Raw genomic sequence first — 26,159 nt, 5'->3', positions numbered from 1 at the left:
CTTTTTGGGTCCAAGGGCCACAGGCAGTTTGTGAGACGACCCCCAAACTCTGAATTCAAGCCACAGTACACAGTGAAGACAGTGAAGCATGGAGGTGCAAGCATCATGATATGGGCATGTTTCTCCTACTATGGTGTTGGGCCTATTTATCGCATACCAGGGATCATGGATCAGTTTGCATATGTTAAAATACTTGAAGAGGTCATGTTGCCCTATGCTGAAGAGGACATGCCCTTGAAATGGTTGTTTCAACAAGACAATGACCCAAAACACACTAGTAAACGGGCAAAGTCTTGGTTCCAAACCAACAAAATTAATGTTATGGAGTGGCCAGCCCAATCTCCAGACCTTAATCCAATTGAGAACTTGTGGGGTGATATCAAAAATGCTGTTTCTGAAGCAAAACCAAGAAATGTGAATGAATTGTGGAATGTTGTTAAAGAATCATGGAGTGGAATAACAGCTGAGAGGTGCCACAAGTTGGTTGACTCCATGCCACACAGATGTCAAGCAGTTTTAAAAAACTGTGGTCATACAACTAAATATTAGTTTAGTGATTCACAGGATTGCTAAATCCCAGAAAAAAAAAATGTTTGTACAAAATAGTTTTGAGTTTGTACAGTCAAAGGTAGACACTGCTATTTTTTTGAACACACCCCTTTCAACTAATTGCCCAATTGCACAGCCTTAAGAGCGTGCATATCATGAATGCTGGGTCTTGTTTGTTTTCTGACAATCTACTGAACCTACTGGTAACTTGTTTGCCACGTAGCAATAAAAAATATACTAAAAACCTTGATTATTCTTGTTAGTCACATTGTACTGCTATTATTTTGAACAATACTGTATATATATATAGATATAGATATATATATATATATATACTGTATATATATGTTTCTTTGCTTATTCATTGTAAGAGATACAACTTTGCTTCACTTCCCTGAGCTTGTAATTATGTGTAAGTTCTGTAATAAAAAAAGGTACGCTCGACCCCCAGGAAGTGCGTGTTTCTAATCGACTTCATTTTTCTCCATTGAATCCGCTGTGTCCATTTCATTTACTGTCTATGCTTCCGAGTTGGTCCTCCACAGCACATTCAAAGGTCAAAACAGGGCATAAAATAGGTTATTGTTCTTTTTTTTATGTGGAAATCTTGATAAAATTATAACGGGCCCTCAAAGAACAGTACAAAATAATAACCAAAAACGGCAGTTCGTGACCCCTTTAAGTTACTTTTATTATTCTGAATTGTGTAAATGTGTTAGCCTGAATTACCTTAGGCACTGGTTTACAGGTTTGCACAACGAGCTAACTGTCGAATGTTTACCGCGGTATTAGCCATATTTAGAATTTTATGCCGTAAGTAAACATAATCAATTACAACAGGACAGTCAGAACCATTCAGTAGTTGTTCTGTGTTCTGAATCCATTTCTATGACGAACGTCGACCGAACGCTCTGACGTTCCAGCCGTTCAGAGCTGCTATGGCATGCTGTCTCCATGGAAACCAGCCTAGTTGGTGCAGTGCGTTTGCGTGGTTTGAATATTCCTGTATGCTAGCACATCCACACTATAAAAGACGTAGCTTTTATGAAGCGATCAATGTTGCCATTTGAGCTAGATTTACAGAGGATTGCTTGAGGTGAGCATTAACTAGACAAAATGCACGGCGTTCTCGAGAGGAGTTTTTTCGACAGGCCATTTTTTTTCAACTTTGTTGTCGTATAATTAGCGAGCTAACCTCAACCGAAGCAGGTGAACAGGTATGTGTGACCATGTTAAACTGCAAATGTAGTTTACATCCCGCAATCTGACATTCGGCACTCATCAGGAATATTACGGATCTTTTCTTCATTTGTCAACAGCCATATTTGGATGGTTTTATCATAAGCTGGGCAATGATTTCATTTTTGATCACCAGCACGCGCTGATCACAAGCACTCGACATCTCGACCTGCTCCATTGGGAAAACGCGAACCAACTCCATCTTTTTCTCAGAAAGTAAGCAACATTTATCACAGGAATCCCTTACTATGTTCGTCAGCGCACGCGCGTCAGCTGAAAGCGCGTGTAGAAACTGCACAAACAATTGAAACCACGCAAATAAATTAGTGGAAGATCAAGCTTTGCAACCAGTTGGACGCGTTTATCGTGGGAGCACCATCCTCTCTTCATCAAAAACATCACATCAGTTATTCACTGTCAAGAAGCCACAATAATGGCAGGACTCTGACACCCGCGTCTGACACATTGACTATCACACTTAGGACAGATGTTTGTCAGGAAAATGACGCCGAGCCAGTCCAGTTTGTTTGGAGAGATAGATGACCTGCAGGATCTTACTTTCATCGAGAGACCCATACGCAGGTGTCTGAAGGTATGTATAATATAACCTCCCCTATAAATGTCAAACTCTTTGTTTCGTATAGTATTCGTTAGCTGCTTACCAAACAATACTGTAACGAGACATGTAATGATTCAATACTTAATATATTTTAAGAGTGGAGGAATTTTTTGGACGCTGCAGGTGATTTATTTAGAGAGACTAAAACACAAAACATTCACGCGTTTTGACGCTTCCGCTTATTTTGTTAGGCGCGCCACGACCATTTATTCCAATACATTATCGCGTCGTAAACTCTATTATCTTTATTTGAAGTAGTAACTGTACTAGCATCCTTAGGGAAGGACGGGGGTTGCCCACTTCAGCCTGCTGAGTGACGCAGTTTCTGTCAGCTGTCCGCATCACTGCTTCGCCTCCTCGTTTTGGCGCCTCACCACTGCGGAATAGAGGATTTCCACTTCAAACCATTACGTTATTCCTATCACTACCGCTAATTGCTTCACATAAATCGGTTGTGTTCACTTGTAGTTGTGTGAACGTCGTTCTGGGCGTCTCTGTAATCATGTACCTGGCAGCAGTGAAGTTAGGCAGGGATACTCGCTCATCTCTCAGCATCGCGTATGCGGGAATAATGCAACTCCTACAGAGGGGGCGGGTGTTTTCTTCCTCTTATCTTATCTTATCTTATCTTATCTTATCTTATCTTATCTTATCTTATCTTATCTTGTCTTATCTTATCTTATCTATTATTTTTTTAATGGGGAGGTTCCAAAGAAAAACATCGTGGGTCTCAGAGTCCTAAGGTAATAGTCTAGGCACCCACACATGGCTTACGTCCCCCACACTATCTCTTCCCACGCAGTCCCTCTTGCCTCGCATCCTGCCTCCCTGCAGCCTCCTCACATATTTGGCTGAGTCATCTGTAATGGAATCTTGCCCAATTACTGGCCATTCTTTTTTTAAGATGCTCTACTTTTGCAGATTTTTGTGTTTTCTATGGAGACGCTCAACATTTTATGATAATGACTTTTGCTTCCTTTATTTTAGCACTTAGTGTTTTGTATAGTGCCTATAGCAAGGCCAGGCTTCATAGCTGTTCATCTTGTTTCCACCATTTGCAGACTGCAGAAGAGATTGACAAGCTCACTGTGGATGAAGATCTGAATGACATAGAGCGAGCAGTCTACCTTCTGAGGTAAAATAGGACCCATTTGTGGCACTGCCACTATAACTGATCTTTTCTATAATGCTTTTAGGGCGAGGATTGTTAGTTTTTAAATTGTTAGGTCCAAGTTTGCTAGATTAAAGGCTGGTTTAAATCAAGAGACAAACAATTAGGATAACTAATAGTAACTATACTAGCATCCATATCAGCAAACAACTGTTTATTATAAGCTCGAGCTGCTGTTTTGTCTCCTGTCTTTTTAAATGCTCGAGTTCTTTAAGGTTGAGTGGATTCGGATTGGCTGACAATATGTTTATTGTACATCAGCTTGAAAAAAAATCTTTAAAACTGTGATGTGATGGAAATCATATCATTTCTTCCATAATTTGACTTGACAGACATCAGAGTTAAAAGATTATATATATATAATATATATATATATATATATATATATATATATATATATATATATATATATATATATATATATATATATATATATATATATGCACGGCAGGGACTTGGTTCCATCTATCATTTGTTGATTTGTGGATGGATTATAAAAACATATATTATTATATATTATTTGAAATATACATTTAGTTACCATTTTTATTTATGTTAAAAAGGTTATCATTTGAGCAAGATCTGAAAATAAACCTCTCAAGCCACATCAACTCATTCTCAGGTAGGAGGCTGAGGCCTTTAGGGTTGACAGCTTTGTTTCTGTTTAAAACTGTGCCATGTTTTTCATAAATTTTATGGGTTCCAGATTGTTGAAATCAGTAATGTTCATTGTTTTTTCTTTCCACTTGACACTCTGGAAACTGTTTACCCATGCCAGCAATTGTTGGCTGCAGCTGTTCAGCCAAATGTGTATCCGGAGTAAGCTGACCGCACAACAACTTCTCAATGCTTGCTAACTGGCACAGAACATCCAGCTCAGTGGGTCAGGGCAGGTGGTGTCATCGCTGCTGTACTATTCTTATGAATAATGGATCTCTTGAATGGTCTCTCATTGATAGCTAGGTAGAGAGCTGATTGCATGCTCATCTCGAAGGATTTCACTCTTAAGTTTCAATGTTACTGTCGCTCAGATGCAGGTTTAGCAGTGATATAGTGTTATCTGATCATTAAACTTGAATGGATATGGTGCTGATTACTGGGGAGACAGAGTTAACATTTGATCAGATTTCCCTAGAATCTGCACATCTGCCATATTATGAATTTATAGTTAGCAAATGCACATTATATTCTTAGTTAAACTATGTTTTAGTCTTGTTTTAGACAAGATTAAGAACATTCCAAGCTGTTTAGAAATGTTATATTAAAAGGGACACATTTTAATGATTTAATTTAAATTGTATAGTTTATATTGGTCTTATAGTGTTAAGAGAACATAAACCAATACAAAAGGATACTTCAGGCACATCTTTAAAAAGTAAAATATCATGTTTAGAGATCCAATATTTTGACTTAAATTAATGATTAATTAATGATTACCATCCTTTTTGATTATGCCGTTTTAACATAAACCAACTAAAAAACTTAATTTGATGCATATTTGTCAGTCATATATAAATAAAATATACAACAAAAAAAAATAATTCTGCACCAAAACAAAAAGCATAGTTTGAAACAAGAAAGATTGAAACAAATTGGATTTATTTAAGAAAAATATATTAACCTGGTTGTTGTGAATTTAAAACACATTCAGTTTAATAGTACTATTACTTACCTGTTTCATTTACAGGTGCATCTCAATAAATTTGAGTGTTATGGAAAACTTTATTAAATTCAATAATTCAACTCAAATTGTGAAACTTGTCTATTAAATAAATTAAATGCACACAGACTGAAGTAGTTTAAGTCTTTGGTTCTTTTAATTGTGATGATTTTGGCTCACACAAAACAGAAATCCAACAAATTTATCCAAATTTATCCAAATCTAAACAAATTAGAATATGGTGACATGACAATAAGCTTATCAACTCAAAACACCTGCAAAGGTTTCCTGAGCCTTCAAAATGGTTTCTCAATTTGGTTCACTAGGCTACACAATCATGGGGAAGACTGCTGATCTGACTGTTGTCCAGAAGACAATCACTGACACTAGGGATGCACGATAATATCGGCACAACATCGGTATCGGCCGAAAAAAGCTTAAAATGACCATTATCGGTATCGGCCGATATGAATATTTCTGCCGATGAGCCAAACCGATATTCTCCAAGTGAAATAATTGACCTGTTTTTCAGATGTGAATGTCTGTCTACATTTGTAAAATAATAAATTTATGGTAGAATCAGTACAGAAGAGATACATGGATTTCTCTTCAGTAAAATTAAAGTTTAAATTTATCAGTATATATTTGTATATATATCGATATCGGTATCGGCATCGGCCAAAATTATTTAGAAAATATCGGCATATCGAATATCGGCCAAAATCCAATATCGTGCATCCCTAACTGACACCCTTCACAAGGAGAGTAAGCCACAAACATTCATTGCCAAAGAAGCTGACTGTTCACAGAGTACTGTATCCAAGCATGTTAACAGAAAGTTGAGTAGAAGGAAAAAGTGTGGAAGAAAAAGATGCACAAACAACCGAGAGAACCGCAGCCTTATGAGGATTGTAAAGCAAAATAAATTGCAGTCATGTATTGAGGCTGGGGTCAAGGCATACAGATGTGTCAAGGAATTTGGCTACAGATGTAATATTCCTCTTGTTAAGCCACTTCTGAACCATAGACTATGTCAGAGGCGTCTTACCTGGGCTAAGGAGAAGAAGAACTGGACTGTAGCTTCAGATGAGAGCAAGTTTTGTTTTTCATTTGGAAACCAAGGTCCTAGAGTCTGGACGAAGGGTGGAGAAGTTCATAGCCCAAGTTGCTTGAAGTCCAGTGTTAAGTTTCCACAGTCTGTGATGATTTGGGTTGCAGTGTCATCTGCTGGTGGTGGTCCATTGTGTTTTTTGAGAACCAAAGTAACTGCACCCATTTACCAAGAAATTTTGGAGCACTTCATGATTCCTACTGCTGACCAGCTTTATGAAGATGCTGATTTCATTTTCCAGCAGGATTTGGCACCTGCCCACACTGCCAAGAGCACCAAAAGTTGGTTAAATGACCATGGTGTTGTTGTGCTTGAATGGCCAGCAAACTCATCAGACCTGAACTCCATAGATTCTCTGTACTGTCAAGAGGAAAATGGGAAACAAGAGACCAAAAAATGCAGATGAGCTGAAGGCCACTGTCAAAGAAACCTGGGCTTTCATACAGTACTACCTCAGCAGTGCCACAAACTGAACACCTCCATGCCACGCCGAATTGAGGCAGTAATTAAAGCAAAAGGAGCCCCTACCAAGTATTGAGTACATGTACAGTAAATGAATATACTTTCCAGAAGGTCAACAATTCACTAAAAATGTTTTTGTTATTGATCTTATGAAGTACTGTATTCTAATTTGTTGAGATAGTGAATCGATGGGTTTTTGTTAAATGTGAGCCAAAATAATCACAATTAAAAGAAACAAAGACTTGAACTACTTCAGTTTGTGTGCACTGAATTTATTTAATACACAAGTTTCACAATTTGAGTTGAATTACTGAAATAAATGAACTTTCCCACGACATTTTGATTTATTGATATGCACCTGTATATTGTATATGACTGACAAGTATGCATAAGATTAAGTGTATTAGTTTGTTTATATTAAAAGAAATTTAAAATGCTGTTAAAATACGTAAATTATGCATTAAGTACATTTTGAGTGCATATTGTAATCTTGATATTGATATTTTTGTTGATTTTCATTTATGCATATGCAGATGTTCATTCAGTCCTTGCATTCTCTGAGAATTAAACCCACAACCTTGCTGTTGTTACCGTGATACTCCACTGTTTGTGCTGCATGAATAGTCAGTTGGTATATAGACATATTTTCCTATTAACAGTGTAGTTGGAGCACCATTGTTTTTAACGTGGATTTATGGAGTCAGCGTCAAGGTTTCTTGGTTCTAGAAAAGCATACCAGCAGCTGATCTGTTATCTGGTTACATGCTTTATGCTTCCATGCTACGCAGAGATGAAAATGCTTGGACCAAATATCCAAAATTATTTCTTTTTATACTTTTTGACCCAAAACTATTTTTTTGAAGGTCTGATTTTGTCCCTTTTTAACCTATAAAACACTATATTGCTCCTTGCTTGTGCTAATTTAGTGCCAGAGTCGGTCCACAGCCTGACTCCCTCGGGTGGCAAACTAGTTCTGAGAACAATTTAATTGCCCCCGTTCGATGTCATTTTGCATGTAAAAGCAAGCTGCCAGAGCATCTGTAAAATGACAGGAAAGAGAGTGCTTGTTAAGAAATGGATGAATGGTTAAAAAAGAGGAGGGGTTTCTGATGTGTGGTCACATCATAGATTATGGTTACGCAAACGTGATGCCATCTTAGTGAAATATTTTTAGCATTTTGCACATCTATTCATTTTGTATTGTATAAACCAATATCATATTTCAGTGTATCTAGTTGTTTGTCATCTGTGACAACTTGGTAATTCTTCTTAATTATAAAACCTGAATAATCTGCATTGATATCAAGTAACCGTTTAGAATGCCCAATTCTCAGACTTGCATAAGGTTGTATGAGGCCTAATGTCATGATTTAGTTATCTCATTGTCATACACAATGCTTTTTACATTTCAAATGCTTTTTGTATGACTTGCAACGTAAGTGATATTTCAGCAAAACTCTTAAACATGCAGATTCCTATTGAGTTCAGATTTAGGCTGATTAATTCCAAAAATGTAATTGAATTTTGAGGTAATTTCCATTTATAAGAGACACATTTGCAAAATTGTATTTCAGCGATTACCCTGAGATTCTATGTAGTGGAAGTTTGCATGTGGCACTGGGCTTAATTCATAAATATGCTACACTATGCTACATAAAGATTATATATACTGTAACTCTAGAACAGTATGTTTCAGTTACAGTTTGAGTAGCAGGTAAACCCCCACTGCCTCTGATATACAGCAGTAAGACTTAGCCAGAGAAGTTGTTGCTGACTAGCTTTTAGGTACTGTGAGTTTAGATGCGGCTCAGTGAGAGATTTTTCCATTCTGGTGTGCTGATGTCAGGAACAGGACTGAGTGCGTCACTGCTTTTGCTGAGAGTCATACTGATGAGGCTGCAGGATTTTAAGACATGCTTTTTGTTGTTTGTATCAGGACTTGTTTGTTGGAATGACTATACACTTCAGGTGTTTGGTTAGCATGGCCTCAGTAGCCCTTGCTGGTAGATGTCTGTAACAACATAATCTGGTTCTAAAACAAGCATGGTCTACATTGACGTTCATTAAAACATGGCCATATATTATCTGGATGTTTTTTTGGCAAACAACACTTTTCACATACCATTTACATTAATTTGTCAATCTTACAAAACACTGGTCTTCCTTTAAGAGCATTATGGAATGAGGGATGTGCACAATAAGAAAGTATCATTTGTGGGGATGTGAAATTCAGGGTATGAAATATTTGTTCACGGACAGACTGCAAACAGCCTGTGCTCTTCACTTTCTTCCCAGCATCATCATTGGCCCTGTTGGGGTTGGAAGGATTAGAGACGCTGCCAAATGTATAAAACTAATTACTAAGTGGGCTTTGTTTAGGTTTCATTACAGTTCTGCTGGCTCAACAATCAATTGCTGACTCATTTCTTCTGGAGGGGGAGAATTCAAACAGTTGTTATCTGTGTCAATTTCCGTGTTGCCTTCTTCCACTCTCTCTTCTCAACTTTGTGTTGAGCTCTTGAGCTCAGATAGGGTTCGATGTGAATTGTTTTACTGGTCCCTTTTCAAAGATTCTGAACACAAGGTACAGTAACATCTTTCCAAAGTGGGTCTTTCTAAACATCTAAACATTGACATATAAAGGAAGCTAATGTTTTTCCTCAGACAGCAATGAGATAAACAGAGACTTTTGCTTTCCATTTTTTTTTTTCAGATTATTTCTGAGAAATAGACCAGTGTTGACCAACTAATAGACCAAATTACTTCGCTCTTTATTCAGATTTGACAAAGTCTGCAATCAGAAGTCAGAGATTTCAATAAGAATTCGAACATTCTTCATCAGATTCTTCCTAAATCAAATGATCTAAACCAGTGTAACCCACTTTCATGTTTTTGCTCTATTCATTTAATTTTATAGCTCCATTTAGTATGTTGCTTAAAATAACATTATTTTGTGTATTTCGTGTAAAGCAATGTGTTTATGTGGTTTAAAGTAAAAAACAACAATATTATTTTCCACATAATGTATATCATGGTTTCTCCTCTATGCCCCGCCTTTCTTAAACGAGTAAATTTTTACAAAGCTCATCATTCTGAAAAGCGAGGTGTGCTCTGATTGGCTAGATATCAAGTGTGTTGTGATTGGCTGAATGCCTCTAGCGTGTGACGGAAATGTTACGCCCCTTAACACTTTGATCCTGTGTGTGCCTGACGGGTAGGATAAAATGTCAGGACACCAGCGCGATGAGACAAAACCAATAAAACCCATTACAAATGAGGCAATTGTTGCATCCAGAGGGGTCATAATTACTTATTATAATGATTTATACTGTCTTCGTACGCGTTGCATATTGCGCTGCATAAACATAAAACCATGTCTGCATTTTTGATTGGACAAACAACAAGCTCTAACAGCAGTACACTGCTCAAAACTCGCATTTGAATCATCAGTGGCAAATCCTTTAAATATGAAAATGTACTTACAGACTCTCCTTGCAAAGTTGGAATTGCCCCACTTTATAGAAACAGACAGTGGCTACTCTCACAGGAAACCGTCCTTGTCCTCCGCAAAATGCGCTGCACATTTGCACATATGAATATTTGGGACTGTTTTGGAACAGCGTTGTAAATACAACTTAACCACTGATTTCTAGTTGTGTCCTTTTTTGGAAGGCTAAACAAAGTAGCTACGCTTTCAAGACAAAACACAGTGTCTCCACAACATGAATTCTCTTGAGCTGCTACATGAAACAACAATTTCAAAATGCAACAAAATGTTCTACTAGACTGAGGCCATTGTGTATCATTCACTCACCAGGGAAATCTAATTACAAATGCGACCTCTTTTTACTTTCTGACCACTTTCCAACAAAGACCTGGCCGGAGCAAACAAGAGACTCAAGTCTCAAGACTGTGGGATTGTGTTTCCAAACCATTCAGCATCTGGTCTTTAGCTGATTATGTCTTTCGTCTTCGTATAGATGTCAGCTGTTCTTCTCTTTGCATGGTACCTCTGTCATTTAGAGTATAAACACAGGCTTTGCTAAGGTGCTGTATATTATTGACCTTATTCAAGAAATGCACAAAGCATGACCGCATTACTCTCTTCTTAGACAAACTTGGCAGCAGGTCAGGCTGTTTCTTAGTTATTAAATAACTGTCTGCCAACAAAGGACGTTTATGTTAAAAAGCACAGCCTATCCCTGAAAAAGTAATGAATACCTGTTTATAGTCCATTATTTAGAACAACAGCACACATGAGAGACTGATAGACATGAGAGTGTTCTCGGAGAGAACGACTAGGAGGTTTAGCTGCACCAAGCTTCAGAGGGTTCTGCTTGAATGGTAAAAACAACTACAGCACAATGGTTCTATAAATAATCTGAACATGTAGGCGTTTCCTTCACTTTTATGGCTACTTGCACTAAAATGTTTAAAAACAAAAATTAAAGGGAGTAATTAAAGAACACAATTGAGTTCTGCTCTCTTTTCATGTTCTTGGACTTGGACTTCAGACTGACGTGTGGGCGCAAAAGTTTTGTTTATTAGTGGAATTTGAAAAATTCAATTTGGGCACAGCAGTAGTTCACTGTCATTTAAACAATTTACATGGATTACATTTATTTGATTCTCCTATTCAGAGAGCCTCTTACAAAACGTGCTTTGGCTTCACATAAGAGACCATTGTGATCAACAGATGGCTAGCATGCAACTTAGCAACTTGCTATCAAGCATCATCTGCTACAGTAGGAAAGAAGTGCTTCCTGAACAAATGCAAAAAAAGTATGAACTAGTACAAAGAAATCTACTGAAATATAAAGTACAACACCAAGATGTTTTGTTAATTAATCCAAGTATTGTTGAAAGAGGTGAGTCTTGACCCTGCATCTGAAGATTGGCATTGTCCTTTATATCTAATTAATGTTCTCTAATTTCACTTTTCATACAGTCAGCAAGGAGTCTTCACTCACCTGTGAAGAAAAAGTTGCGGTTACCATAATTATCTGATGTTCTAATGGGGAAAATATCTTATAGATTTGACAATTTTTTGAAAACATAAACTTTCCAAAATGTTTAGACAGTAACTTCTGAAACACAGCAGAACTACAGCCATGTTATTTATATCATCAGCCACATTTCTGTGTTGTTCAGTTCTGGCGAGGATGTCCAAAGGGCCAGCGTGATCATCAACCTGTCAAACCTGGTGCGCCAGAACCCAGCAGAGACCTTTCGCAGGGTGGTGCCAAAAGTCAGGGTAGGCCTAACAGTATTTAATTTATTGTTTTTGTTGTTACGATCCTTCTGTGATGTCTTGGTGTGAGCTGTTTGTGAATGATCATACAGAGCTCCTTCTTTTACCCCAACAGGAGGTGCTCCATGTAGCTGGGGCAGATATGCAGCTTGCCGCTGCAGGATCTTTCCTGACCGTCCTCCAAGATGACATTGTCCTCATCCAGACACACACCCACTCAATCTTGCAGATAGTTCTCCTGAATCTCGACCACAGGGACACAGGTTGCCTTTTATTTGAGAATGCTTGAAAAGTACCTGTACTGTATAAACTATAAAGGATATACAATAAATGTGATGAATTTTGGTCATAAGTTTTTCTTTTTTACATCCTCTTTGAAATGACTGATTGAATGCACGAGTCCTTATTATTTGCAGTCTTGTTTAACAAACACTACCATTCAAACATATGGGGTCAGTATGGTCACTTTTTCATTTGTTTTTATTCCGCAAGGATGCATTAAATCGATTAAATGTGACAGTAAAAACATTAATAATGTTACATAAGATTTCTATCTTAAATAAATGTTATTCTTTTATTTCTGTTTATCAAAGAATCCTTAAAAAATATAAGGAAATTGTAATTTTTAAATAAAAAAAATTAAATTGTAATAACATTTTACAATACTATTGTTTTACTTTTGATCAAATACATTTTGTTTTATTTTGCAGACCCCAATCTTTTGAACTGTAGTGTATGCCAGGATGAAATATGAATTTCGGCATGTCAAGGACACAATAAGCTACTATATCTTTATTTTTAATAGTGGTCAGCAATGCTTGGTTGGAGACGTTGCTGTCAGCAATTGATGCTTTACCAAAGGAAACTATCAGGCAAGAGGTAATGACAGCTGCGGTGTTTCTCTTGTCTGTCATTTCTATACCCATGGGATATGCCAGAGAAATCAGCTATCAGTGTGAATTAAATTCCAGTTTGCTTTGATTGCTTGATTGCACAGATTCTTAGTCCTCTGTTATCGAAACATCAGCTCTCCCAGTCTGTTCCGGCACGTCTGGCCAGCTGTCGCATCTTAGGAAAGGTTGTTGGCAAATTTGAGTCATCAATGTGAGTTCAAATAAGACCAATAATGACCAATCAAATAAGAGGACAAGAACAGCTTATGATATGATATTTTTAATATAAAGTAATTTTCTTTTTATTGATGTTACAGTTGAAAAGCTTAAGTTAAAATACACCTTTTGTTGGTTATTTGCTGACTTAAAATGTCTACCGTGGTTTTTCTCTGCAGAGTGAAGAAAGACCTTTTGCCACTGATCAGGTCGTTATGCCAGGATGTAGAGTACGAAGTGCGCGCCTGCATGTGCCGCCAGCTGGAGAACATCACCAGGGGAATTGGGTAAAAGATATGAAGCAGAAAGACATTAAAAAGAACATTTTGTTATTAGAATATCTAACGCTGCCAAATCTAATTCCTGTTATTCCTATATGGAATAATAGGAATTCGATAGGAAAACAAAGTATATTGTATAATTTAAATTTTAAATAACAGGTATAGTGTATATAATTTTTTTATATACAGTATATATCAGTGTTTTTCAGTTTTCAGTGTTTTTGTCTCTTCTTTTGAATGCGAGACATTTTCTCACATATTTAAACCAAGGGATGCAAGTTGTGACAGACTGATGCTTAAACTTAAGCGCTTTGGGACATTCTGTTAGCAATAATGTCTGTGGTGAACATTTTTGTGTACAGCATCAACATGGATCATAAGACTAGTTTGTCTATATTTGCTCTGTCCCAGGCTGGACCACACTAAGGTTGAAGTGCTCCCTGAACTGGTTGAGCTGGCCCAAGATGAAGCCAGTACTGTGAGACTGGCAGCTTTCGACACCATCATCAACCTGTTGGAAATGTTTGACAGTGGTAAGCCACTCACAGTGTTTATTGAAATCATTTGTCACGCTAGTTTTTTTAATTTATTTTTTTTTACTGAAAAGACAACCATGTATTATAAATATAATAAAAATATTTTTCATATGTGTATAAATATGTAGTTCATATTCTTTCTTTGAGTATCTTTAACAAAAACAATGCTCATTTTAATGCAAGAAAATTGTCAATTTTCTTTTTCTTTTAATGCACTGGTAAATTTAGCTTTTCTTCTTTAAGACTAATGGAAAGGAAACATCCAATAAAGACATTTAAGTGTTTATTTTATTTAACTTTATCTATATGTCAGTAGATTTTAATTACAATACATATATTTTAAAGGCAGGCTACTGACCGTATTTTCAGATTTTTTTTCAGATTTTCTGATATATGGTGTGATAATAAGACAAATTTACTGAATGACAACATGAAACATCAATTTTAAAGGGGTCATATGATGCGATTTCAATGTTTCCTTTCTCTTTGGAGTGTTACAAGCTCTTGGTGCATGAAGAAGATCTGCAAAGTTGCAAAAGACTAAAGTCTGAAATCCAAAGAGATATTCTTTATAAAAGTTAAGACTCGTCCACTCCCCCTATGTCTCGTCGTTCCGGCCAGACAGGGGATCACAAGAGATGTAACATTTCTGTCACGCGCTTGATGTGTTCGGCCAATCTCAACGCACTGGATAGCTGGCCAATCAGAGCACACCTCGCTTTTCAGAGCGATGAGCTTTGTAAAAATCGATACGTTTCAGAAGGTCGGGCATAGAGGAGAAACAATGATGTACAGTATGTGGAAAGTAATGTGTATCTTAAACCTTAAACCGCATAAACACATTTCATTACATCAAATAATGTTCTTTTCAGCAACATCATATGACCCCTTTAAACCTGGCTTTGTCCCATGTTCATATTTCTGTTCTGATATTGTATGCAAATTAGTGTGTTTTTCATTAGATAATGCCTTTTTTCATATTTAAACATAATATTTCAGAAAACTCATAATACAAAACAACTTGGGACGCATGGTGTTATATATATATATATATATATATATATATATATATATATATATATATATATATATATATATATAAATTGTTAAAGTTACAATTTTTACCTTTTTTTACCTGTAGTGTTTTGCTTTAAGGGATATTACCATTGTTAATATCAGCCATTCTGCTGTGGAAATCAGACAATTTGGAATGTAGTTAAATAACAGAGAAGCAGTGTGGTGTAAAAACATTAGAACTACCTATTATTTCACAGAGTACTTTTTGAAACACGCTGCGTACCTGCTCATATCATCATACACAGTTTCTTTTTTTTTTTTGCATGCTGGGACATCAGATTCGGATAGTGGCATGTGGCTCCTTTGTGAAAAAGATGTTGAAATTGTCTCACACTCTTTCTCTATCATCCTCTCGCCCTCCCTTCTTTTCTGTCACCATTTTTCATAGATGACAGAACTTGTGTCATATTTCCCTTGGTGAAGGCATTCTGTGAAAAATGCTTCAAAGGGGATGAGGCAGTGCTGGCCTCCTTGTCCTTCCAGTATGGAAGGCTTTGTCACGGGCTCTCAGGTGACTGTCCGCTTCCTTTTTATGGCTTTCTGCAATGTTTTAAGATTACAATCATGACATGGATTTTTGTATCTTTTATTTGAGCAGAGTCTTTTACTGACGAGCAGCACCTCTGGTTTCTGGAGTTTTATAAGAAGTTGTGCTGTCTGGGTTTGCAGCATGAAAATGGGCATTGCGAGAGCCAGCCCTATCCACTAGAGCTGGAGAACAAATATGCCCTAGTGCGCAGGAACTGTGCCTACAACTTTCCTGTGAGTTTTCTTGCCTTACATCCATAACTGTTTCATTCTGTTGTCTATAAAGTTTAAATGTGTATTTTGCAGTGTTAAGGCACTTTGTTTTATTCCAGTTTAATATACAGAGCCATTTCAAGAGTGTAAACACTGTTGCTCAGTGGTACTAAAACATTACACTACATTTAATGTACATAAAAAATGTAATGTACAGCAGGTGATCCAATCATACCAGTCAGATTTTTGCAAAGACTGACTAGTAGACCTACTGTAGATAATACAGCCATAGCTTGGTCTTCAGTCAGCATGTAAACATGAATCAGAATACAGTTTCACTTGGTGTTTTGCACTTGCTCCAAAAGACCAAGGAGACATGCAATGTGGTTTACATTTTTCAAATATTCAATCCAGGATGCAGTTTATTGTAAGTCTTAATAAATATTTTTTGTTTAAGCTTTGCTTGTTAAAAGCTCTAAAGATACTTTTTTTTTTTAAGTCTTAATTTTTTATGATTTGAAGGCCTTTTGGCCAATCAATATTTTGACTCTGACTTGTCCATCATCACTGTCTGAAGTGGTCCTTTGTATTTAGTGTGATTATATATAGCTACAGTCTAGTGAACAGTCTGAGATGTAGGTGGCTTAAAGTTATGTCTAAGAAACCAGTCGCTTTTTAAGAGGGACACAAAAGCATGATGAAAGTATCATAAAAGCAATAAAAGTCTTCACTACTTGTAGGTTATATATAAGTGGTTATTGACTGATAATGTGTCCTTCCAGTGGGCTTTTCTTTTAGTAACTTTTTTAATATCAATATTTTTTTAAATTACAAAATTAATTTTATTCTACCAAAGTTTGTAAGATTAAAATAATAATAATTATCAAGGCTGTATTGATTTAATAAAAATACAGTAAAAACAGTGGTACTGTAAAATATTATTACAATTTAAACAATTAATTACAATTGTTTTCCATTTTAATATATTTTAAAATGTATTTTATTCCTGTGATGACAAAGCAGTCATTATTCCAGTCTTCAGTGTCACATGATCCTTCAGAAATCATTCTTATATACTGATTTTGATTAAGAAACATTTCTTCTTATAATTTGTGATGAAAACGGTTGTGTTGCCTTATATTTTTGGTGATATTGTTTTCAGGATTCTTTGATGAATAGAAAGTTCAAAAGAACAGCTTTTATTTGAAATATTCAGTAGTATAAACAGTATTTTTAAAGTGACTTTCCTGAATTATTTATGAGCATATTGATGTGTGTCTGGAGTCTTGTCTGTAGATTTTCTTCTCTGTATTAATTTGCAGGCCATAGTGTTATTTGCCGATCCAAACCACTTTCTGTCTGAATTATATCGTACCTTCTCAAGTCTTTGTCATGATCCTGAGATTTCAGTTCGGAGGACAGCAGCTGGTGGTTTCCATGAGGTACAAACTCAGAAACTCATTTAAACATTTATTTTTTTGTCATAGTACACAAAGTGACTCACATTTTGACAGGTAGCAGTGCCATAGTTTAGAATGTACAATACCATCTGTTCTAATCCCTCTGCATTAGGTGGTCAAATTGCTGGGCCCAAATGTGCATTACATACACAAAGAGCTAATCACTTTGCTGCAGGATGACTCATTGGAGGTGAGACCTGCATAAAGGTTTGTGTGTGTGTTTATTAAAAGAGCTTTCAGCTGTCTGTGACAAGTTCAGTCAGCACAGTCATTTCCTTGGTACACTGTGCTGTGCGAGGCACGGCAATTTCTTCACAGAAACATTCGGCCTTTCTCAAAACCTCTACTGACTGGCGAGTTTACATGAACAAATAGCTGTCTGACCATTCAAAACCCCATCCAACTCAGCTTATGTAACTTCTTTATTTAGATGCCCATTAGTTAGGAAAGACATTTCCTTCTGGAGTGTGTGTGAAGCAGAGAAATACAATTATTTAGTTCTGTCTTTGCAATGTATTAACAAAAATACAAAGGTAGAGTGTGTCATTTATGCACCACTTGAATGGAATTGGAAAAAAAAATGGCAGGTTTTCCAAACACCCATTTGCAATTCATCATAGTTAGATTTGATATTTGAAAACTGTTTTAGCATTGACAAAGTTACACACATCACTTTTAACTCCAAACTACCAAAAATTCTTTATATGCACCAGACATACCATGTCAGCATGTGTATGAAGCTGTGTGCACTGTGAGCCTTTGCGGAGGTTGCATGCAACTGAGTAGGATGAATGAATGCATTGCACCTCCCTAGCTAAGGCTAGAGTGTGGTATTGTTTATTCTGTTGTGATCCTCTGAGCAGTATTAGTCACACACCGCATTAGCATCCACTATAGTGCAAAACTCCCCGAGCCATCAGACATAGTGATTTTCATGATTAATGATGATGGAAACCGAACATTATAGACTATCTATTATAGTCTGTGATCTCACCCAAGCTTATCTTCAATTTTAGAATCCCTTCTTGGGGTTGGTAGAAATGACGAGAATGCTTTGTTGATTTGATAGGCTTATATCAGCATTAGTTCAGTGCTTTTAATCTGCAGGTATTGGATGCTCTGTTGAACAATCTTCAGGAGACTTTAGAGCTGGCCACTTCCAGAGGAGAGGGAGCAGGTCCTGAAAGCAAGGTATCTGCTTTACTTTTGGATGCTTTTAGTTAGCATGCCATGCATTCTTTTGTTGTGTCCTTTGCTGAATGAAAGTATTAATAAAAAACAAAACAAAACATCACTCTCAACCTTACAGCAGGTGAATATTCCAGACTTGGTGCCAGCTTTGGTAGCAGCAGAACAGAAAGCGGCGTCCTCGCTTCACTGGCGGGTTCATGAGAAACTCCTGCAGTGCTACTCCTGTCTGCCCCGTGTCATCTCTGGGGACCAGATCTACTTCCGCTTCTTTCAGAGAATGTTCAGCATCATCACTACCAATGTAAACTTCTTACACACACACTCCTTTCTGTACATCCTCTCAATTTTAAGTGGCTATTTCACCTGTCCTTCTGTTTACTTTGTTCTAGAATGTTCTACCAGTCCAGCGGGAAGCTGTCAGGACGTTATGTGTGTTTTTGCGCTATAACCGCAAACAGGAACAGCGGCAAGAGATAATCAGCAAAATAAAGCAAGGTAAAAAAAAAAAAAAACAGGATCTGTTTATTTCACATTTTTGTGTTTGGGACTCTGTAATGCAGTTTGTCAGGACTGTATTCTTTTCTGAATTCAAGAACTTGCTCAAGGTAGAAGCTACTGGAACAGGCTTCGGTATCTGGACCTGTGTGAAATCACAATAGACCTCTTCTCCAAGTCGTATTTTTGTAAACATTTCCTTGTTCCCGCTCTTGAGTTGGTCAGTGACCCTGTAGCCAATGTCAGGTGAACAGCTAAATTTTTTTTAGCATCTGTTATTGCATCCTTGTTTACTGTGCTTTCACCAATGCCTTACAAATTACTGCTTATTGTTTGTTTTATTCAACTAAAACTTTCTGGCAGGTACAAGCTCTGTTATATCTTACCCAAACTGAGATCCACCATCAAGCCAACAGACAAACATCTACTTCAGCAGCTGGAGTTCTGTGTGCGGAAATTGTTGTGCCGTGAGAAGGATAAAGATGTAGTGGCAACTTTGCGTAAGGTGAGCTTCTCATCATTAAAGTTTGGTCACATTAGCAAAGTTTTGGTAACATTTTATGGACAAAAAATGGTACGTGTATGAAGCAATGCTCATAGAGAAGTTACTTTCAAACCAAACAGCTTTCTGTTGATCAACACCATGTATTTGCATGATCAACTTAAACCAATTGCAATATCTGCACGGGGAAATCTCTTACTCTCACTTGGATTTCACTTGAAATGGCAGGATTTTGCCAATTTAAAACAGTAAATGGGATTGCGATTTAATTGTTCTGTGTAGATTTTTTAATAGATTGAAAATAAATTCATTAATGGATGTAATTAAATATTCAAACGGTTTTATTATGTTTTCTTAGACAGTTCTGGAGCTGGACAAAATGGACATAACAGAGCCGGTATGAAAGATCTGTTACTTTAACCTTTTCAATTGAGTTGTTTTGACAGTTTCTATACACCATTTTCTTTTTATGAACACTGTGAGCTATTTTTGTTTCACTGTTAGTTTTGAAATAACTTTTCATATTTATAGTATCATAAAAGGCATGAAAGAGAGCTTTTAGATCAGAAAAAGGAGAAGGAGGAAACTCTTCTACTTGAAATGGTGAGTGATTTACCCTTTTTAATTAATTTATGAAGGCAGCAAGTTCACTTATTATGGTATGTGTGTTTTTTGTTTTATTTTTTTACACAAAAATCTCCAATTTATCTGTTGCCAGAAAAGACAAATAGGTTTTTCATTATGTGTAAATGTAACTTTTGATGTCAGAACAAAAAACATATCATTTTAAACAGTTTCTGCTTTGTGGTTTTGTAACACACAGGAACTGCTAGAACGACAGCAGAGTGAGGCAAAACTAGCTGGAGATAAACAGTCAGAGAAGAAACGTGAGTGACACGTTGTATTCATGCACCCTCTCTCTCAAAATTTGGATGGTTTACTAGCTTACATATGTATATTTCCCAAATGTATGTGGGCGTTTACTTATAATGCTTTTGAAATGCAGAAAGAGAAAGCAAGTCAGGCCTCTCTGGTAGTAAAGGAATGTCAGGATCTACATCAGGAGCAACATCATCCTCTTCTGCTGGTTAGCATCCTTCCTGATGTACATTAAAGTTAACTGAATAACAAAAACATTGCATTTGTTTTACTATATACACTACAATTTAAAAGTGTGGAGTCCGTAATTAATTTTTAAACAAATTAATAAAGCAATGAAGCATTAATTGATCATAAGTGACAGAACTTTTTTCTTCAAATAAATGCCGTTTTTGAACTTTTTATTTATCAACGAATAAATGGCAAGTTCAGCAAATGCTTGAGCAGCAAATCAGCATAGAATGATTTCTGAAGAATCATGTGACACTGAAGCCTGGAGTAGTGATGCTAAAAATTCTGTTTTGACATCACAGGAATAAATTACATTTTAAAATATATTAAAATAGAAAACAGTTACTGTATTTTTAATCATATGCAGCCTTGGTGAACTTTAGAACATTAGAAATGTTTTACCAACCTCATACTTTTAACAATAGTGTATATGAACATTTATTATTTTTTAATTTTTACAAATGACATAAAAATGTAAACATTTTCTAAAAGTTTTCAGAATTGAGATAGTCCCCAATGATAAGATATTACTAAATATAATGTAGAAACTTAAAGTTGTAAAGTTGGTTTGAAATTATTTGCATTGTGGAAAGTGCTATACAAAAAAAAAAAAAAAAAAAGATTTGGAAGGTGCTTCTTTTCCCAACACTGGTAATGTTTGCAGGTAAGGAGATGCGGAGGGCCAAACTAGCTCGCAGTCGTTCCCTCAGCGGTCATCCCACGACAACCAAGATGACAAACCCAGAAAAATCCTTGTACGTAATAATCATCTCATCGCTCTTGTGTTGCTATTGCAGTAGATTGCTCCAGTTCTGTCTGGGTTTTGAATTTTGTCATGAATTTGCCATGACCCATCACCAGTTGTTACATAGCGTGTTTATACTCACTATTTTCTCTTTAGAAAAATGAAGGATTCAGGAAGTTGCCCTGGATCAGGAAAGAGTGCCATGTTACCATTAAATGGTATTTAATAAGATTTCATCATGAATTATAATGGCTCTGTGCTGCAAATTTTCTGTCGTTTACCTGTACTTGTTTCTTTTCCAGATGATAACCTGCGACCTCACCACTTTAATGTTTCTTCATCAATCTCCTCCACCCCATCCTCCTCCTCCATGCCCGTCCTGATCCGCAGCAACACGAGCAGCTCTGTGGATCACCGGAGTAATGGGAATAAAGACACACAGTCTAGGAAGCTCTCTGTGTAAGTAGTGTGATCCTGTACTTTTTGAATCATAAAATCTTTTATTACTCATGACATTTTGGGTGTAATCATTTTATGATTATAAGCTGGAATGATTCAGCCAGACTGAACTTGACCTCTGTGATGTCTTTCTATTCGTGTCTGACAGACAGCGGAAGTCAAATTCATTTGGAATGCAGTCTGGGAGAGAGTGATTACCACTTTGCCTTCTGACTTAAAGCCCCTTTCTACAAGACTTTTCATTCTGCAGCAGCAGCATCCTTCCATTTTGATGTGTCCATTCTCTTCTATACCAGAACGGCTTAAGATATGCTGGGGCATCAATTAAGGTGTGCATTGATCCATCTCTGCCTTATTTCACACGAAAATCCACACCATACACCATAAAATGAAAACGAGTTGAGGAGTAATTGAATGTATTTAATTTACTGCCTCATTATTTTGTTTCTTGTATTATAGCATGCTTTGCAAATTCTGTTTTATATTTTTGAAGTGGCTAAGAGAAAAAGAAGAACAATGTATTTTTATGATTGAAGAGTTTTGGAACTCTCCATCCCATCCCACCAATGAGACTGTGCCTGGTGCTGCCCAGCACCTGATTGATTAACGCCGACATCTTAGTACCCAATGAATAAAATTCATGTTGAATATGATGCGCTTTAATGAGTTGCATTTGAAGAGCCTGCTAAAGTGCTAATATGAATACTATGCTGGTACGGACAGGTCTCCAGAAGAACAAAAAACTAAATACTTTTCACTGTTTGGGTAACACTCCATCACAGCATCAATAAAATCTCTTAAAGGAGACATATTATAGTCCCTTTTTACAATATGTAAATGTGTCCCCAGAATGTGTCTGAAGTTTCAGTTCAAAACACCCCACAGATCATTTATTATATAATTTTGAAAATGCCTATTTTGATTGTTTTTCAGGCCTGTGTCTTTAAATGCAAATGAGCTGCTGCTCCCTATCCCCTTTCCCAGAATAGAGCTGCACCATTACAGATCATACCTGCTAAAAACATCTGTTTTGGTTCTGATTATCATGTTTATCTCGCTGAAATCATGCATTTTAAACCATATGAGTTTAAACTTCTGATATACGGTTTTCTGAATCACGGAAAGAGGCAACCACACAGCATGTGAGTACTAAACAAAGTTCTTATTCACACACAAGTTTAACATTATGTTAAAAGCACACGAGTTACAAAAACAGTAAGTTATGTCTGTGAAGGGAAACAGCTGGGAAATAAATCTCTTGTCTATTTGAGATCTGAGTGGCAGCAGCAATATACATTAAAACAATAAACCCACTGCTCTCTTGTCTCCTCTGAGGCTGGGACTCTAAAAGCCTGTCCACACGGAGGTGCGTTTAGCTGTATACAAATCAATTTTGTATCATATAGGCATTTCGTTCACACGGATCTGGCATTTTAGGACATCGAAACCAATATTTTTTTAAACCGGTCCCAGAGTGGATAAATCAGAAAACGGCACCCTTGGGTTTTTGTGTGGAAAGCGAATCCACATATTTAATGAAACGATTGACGTCATCAGCTCACGTTTCACCCATAGTCAGACACCGCTTCCTCAAGTAGCAGCAAAAAAAAACATGAACAAACACTGAACAAATGTCTTATTGACTAACATTAACATTAATTAATAAATGTATTGTTCCAAAATCTTCTTTTGTATAACGTGCACAAGGTTTATGCGCATAGTCCAAGTCTTCTTCTCCATATTTAGGGTCTGGTATGTATACTATATTGTTTTGTGTCAGTTTCGTGGTTTTGTGTGGTCGCAGATATTTCTCGAGATGAGGGGGGAAAAAAGATAGGATAGAAAAAGCTCTGGCTTTGTGTGGACATAGCCTAAATAGTGTTCTGTGCTCGTTTGTGCAGCCAAAGACAGAACAGTTGGCATGTTTTGATCAAACTTTCATCATATAATCTGAGCACACAGCGCGTCTGAACCGAACTTTTTTTTTGGTGATTGATTCTGAACTGATTCTGTGCTAATGTTATGATCTCTGTCCACTGAAACACTATCTCTTTTAATTTAAAACGGTTTATTTAAAACAATTACTTATCAAACAGATGGAATTAAAAATAAAGGCCTGTCTCTAATAAAAGCCTGCTTCAAATAAAAGCCTGTTACCTTCTGTAGTTCAGATAAATAAAGGCCACAGCCTGAAAATAGGTAAAACTCATTTAATTAACTCGGGGTGTTGGAGGATGAGCCTATTTCCAAAAAAATTGAGAGTTCCTTTAAAACCACTATTCTGTATATGTACATTACACAAATTAATGTTAAATAAAAGTTTTTTTTTTTTTTTTTTTTTTTTTTTAAGCAAAACAACAGGTTAAACAATGAGTAGGACCAAGAATGTAAGTTGATAGTTTCTCTATAAATAATTAGTTCTTAGTTGGGTCGACCACATGGCCTATGTAAAGGATGCATTTTGTGGCCTCAAGGTAGAGGGTCCCACTTTTATGAAATTATTTGGCCCACCCCATCACGCAAGTTACGTTGCAACTAAGACCTTCGTATTGTAACCTTATCAAAGAACCTAATAAAATATTATTAATATATATTCCAAATATTTAATATAGGCTATAGGGAATTGCACTAGTGATGGTTCGTTCATTAACGAATCTTTTAGGTGAACAAATCATTCTCGTTCACGTAATCCACTGACTCATATTTCTTGTTCACTGAAGTTCCTCCCTCCCCAGCAGCAGCTCGGTGAACTGCTTAGCTCTGTGAACTTTATAATTTGTCATTTTTTATTTTATTGAACAATATTAACAACCATAATTGGCCTGGTACAACAAATGAAATGTCTTCACAGACAACAGATAAGCACCTTACATAGATAGAAAGTACAAATAAATAAGGTAAAGTAAAAAAAACCTAGGGGTTTTTAGAAAGTTTCACATCCTGTCAAAGAGTTACTCAACCTCAAGCCATTAGCCTTTGTGTATGAGATGTGACGGAGCATGTGATTTTTGAATGTAGAGAACGAATCCGCCCTTCACTCGAGAGATCTTCTCGTTTGTGAACGAATTGAATTAACTGATACATCTCGTTCGTGAATTAAATGAACTGATACATAGCTCGTTCGTGAACTAAATGAATGAGAGTAAGCCGCGTCAGTCGAATATTTAGTATTTATATGATATTTTGTAAACCTCAATCAGCAATCAGCAGATACAAATACTGTGCACATACGCTTGTTTTCATATTTAGAATAAAGATCATAACTCCACGTTTAATACCCGATTTATTAATGTGAATATATTATATATGAACTTTCTTGCCAAACAATTAAAATGTTAATTATGCAAGAAAGCTTTGTTCATCTGAACAATTTATTTAGACAATTTATTTAATGCGATTATGCACACATTTTAATAAAGCCAAAAAGTTTTTGTCACAAGTGAATACGTTCGTTGACTTAACACATAAAACATAAGACACTCTTTTTCGCCACCTGCTGTGGCGTATTTGTGTAATATGAAAAAGTTGTCACTGAACGAATCAGTGAACGAATCTGAACGACTCATTTTGGTGAACGAACAAATCTCTTGAAAGAATAAAAAATTCCACCATTAAATTGCACGCAACATAAATTAATTTTTAAAATTTAGTTTTTAATGAAGTTAATAAATAAAGTGCCAAATTCTTTACCCGCCCCTACCCAACCCACGGGTTATGAGACGGCCCCCACATCCCTAGTAGACGACAAAAATGATGTGTCGGCTGAAAATGATCCTGGGAGGAAGACGGTCATAGAGAAATTGCTGGAGGCATCGACCACTGAGCCTCCGGTCTCATCCACCTCCACGTTGACCTTGTGTAGCACCTGGGATCGAGAGACATTGATCACTGCATGCTGGTATATTTCATCTTTTACTATATATACTGTATGATATATTAATGTTAAAGTTTGTGTGTATGTGTGTGTGTGTATGTATGTATGTATATATATATATATATATATATATATATATATATATATATATATATATATATATATATATATATATATATATACACATATACACATGTATACACATACACACTTACAAGCACATATATAGGTTGTGGTCAATAAGACTACGATGTCAGTAGAGGACATGTATAATGTTCAATTTTTTTGTTTTATTATTATTATTTCAAATAAATGCTGTTCTTTTGAATGTTTTGATCATGACCACCAAATCAGCATATTAGAATGATTTCTGATCATGTGGATTATGTGACAGAATACTAAAGTGATGGCTTCTGAAATTGAGCTTTGCCAGGAATAAATTACATTTTAAAATACTCAAATAGAAATCTGTTATTATAAACTGTTATTAATTTTATTTTGAAATATTACTGTTTTT

General features: G+C 36.3%; 1 protein-coding gene and 1 pseudogene across 2 annotated transcripts; one reads left to right on the top strand and one right to left on the bottom strand.

Annotated features, from left to right (window-relative positions):
• The first annotated feature begins 1,500 nt into the window (after positions 1-1,500).
• On the top strand, positions 1,501-22,421 carry LOC127938795 (serine/threonine-protein phosphatase 4 regulatory subunit 4-like). 2 transcript variants are annotated; one of them, XM_052535667.1, is made up of 26 exons: positions 2,307-2,380; positions 3,469-3,542; positions 4,142-4,200; positions 11,963-12,065; positions 12,178-12,325; positions 12,868-12,941; positions 13,060-13,166; positions 13,351-13,458; positions 13,864-13,985; positions 15,454-15,576; positions 15,664-15,827; positions 17,129-17,248; positions 17,379-17,456; positions 18,374-18,457; positions 18,576-18,758; positions 18,847-18,952; positions 19,051-19,198; positions 19,316-19,457; positions 19,813-19,851; positions 19,986-20,057; positions 20,278-20,341; positions 20,461-20,541; positions 21,229-21,319; positions 21,466-21,527; positions 21,612-21,768; positions 21,917-22,421. In XM_052535667.1, exons 5-26 carry the CDS (start codon positions 12,205-12,207, stop codon positions 21,960-21,962), a joined length of 2,292 nt encoding a protein of 763 aa, XP_052391627.1. In that variant the 5' UTR covers positions 2,307-2,380; positions 3,469-3,542; positions 4,142-4,200; positions 11,963-12,065; positions 12,178-12,204; the 3' UTR covers positions 21,963-22,421. The 2 variants fall into 2 exon arrangements, with proteins under 2 accessions (XP_052391626.1, XP_052391627.1); XM_052535666.1 differs by lacking the exon at positions 4,142-4,200 and having other exon boundaries at positions 1,501-2,380.
• Positions 22,422-25,400: 2,979 nt separating this feature from the next.
• LOC127938796 (uncharacterized) overlaps positions 25,401-26,159 on the bottom strand; it is a 3,211-nt pseudogene continuing 2,452 nt past the window's right edge.

The sequence above is a fragment of the Carassius gibelio genome, chromosome A20 (assembly GCF_023724105.1).
Source record: "Carassius gibelio isolate Cgi1373 ecotype wild population from Czech Republic chromosome A20, carGib1.2-hapl.c, whole genome shotgun sequence".
Taxonomy (NCBI): Eukaryota; Metazoa; Chordata; class Actinopteri; order Cypriniformes; family Cyprinidae; genus Carassius; species Carassius gibelio.
The sequence above is the reverse complement of the archived record's forward strand: the minus strand, read 5'-3'. Positions and strand labels throughout refer to the sequence as shown.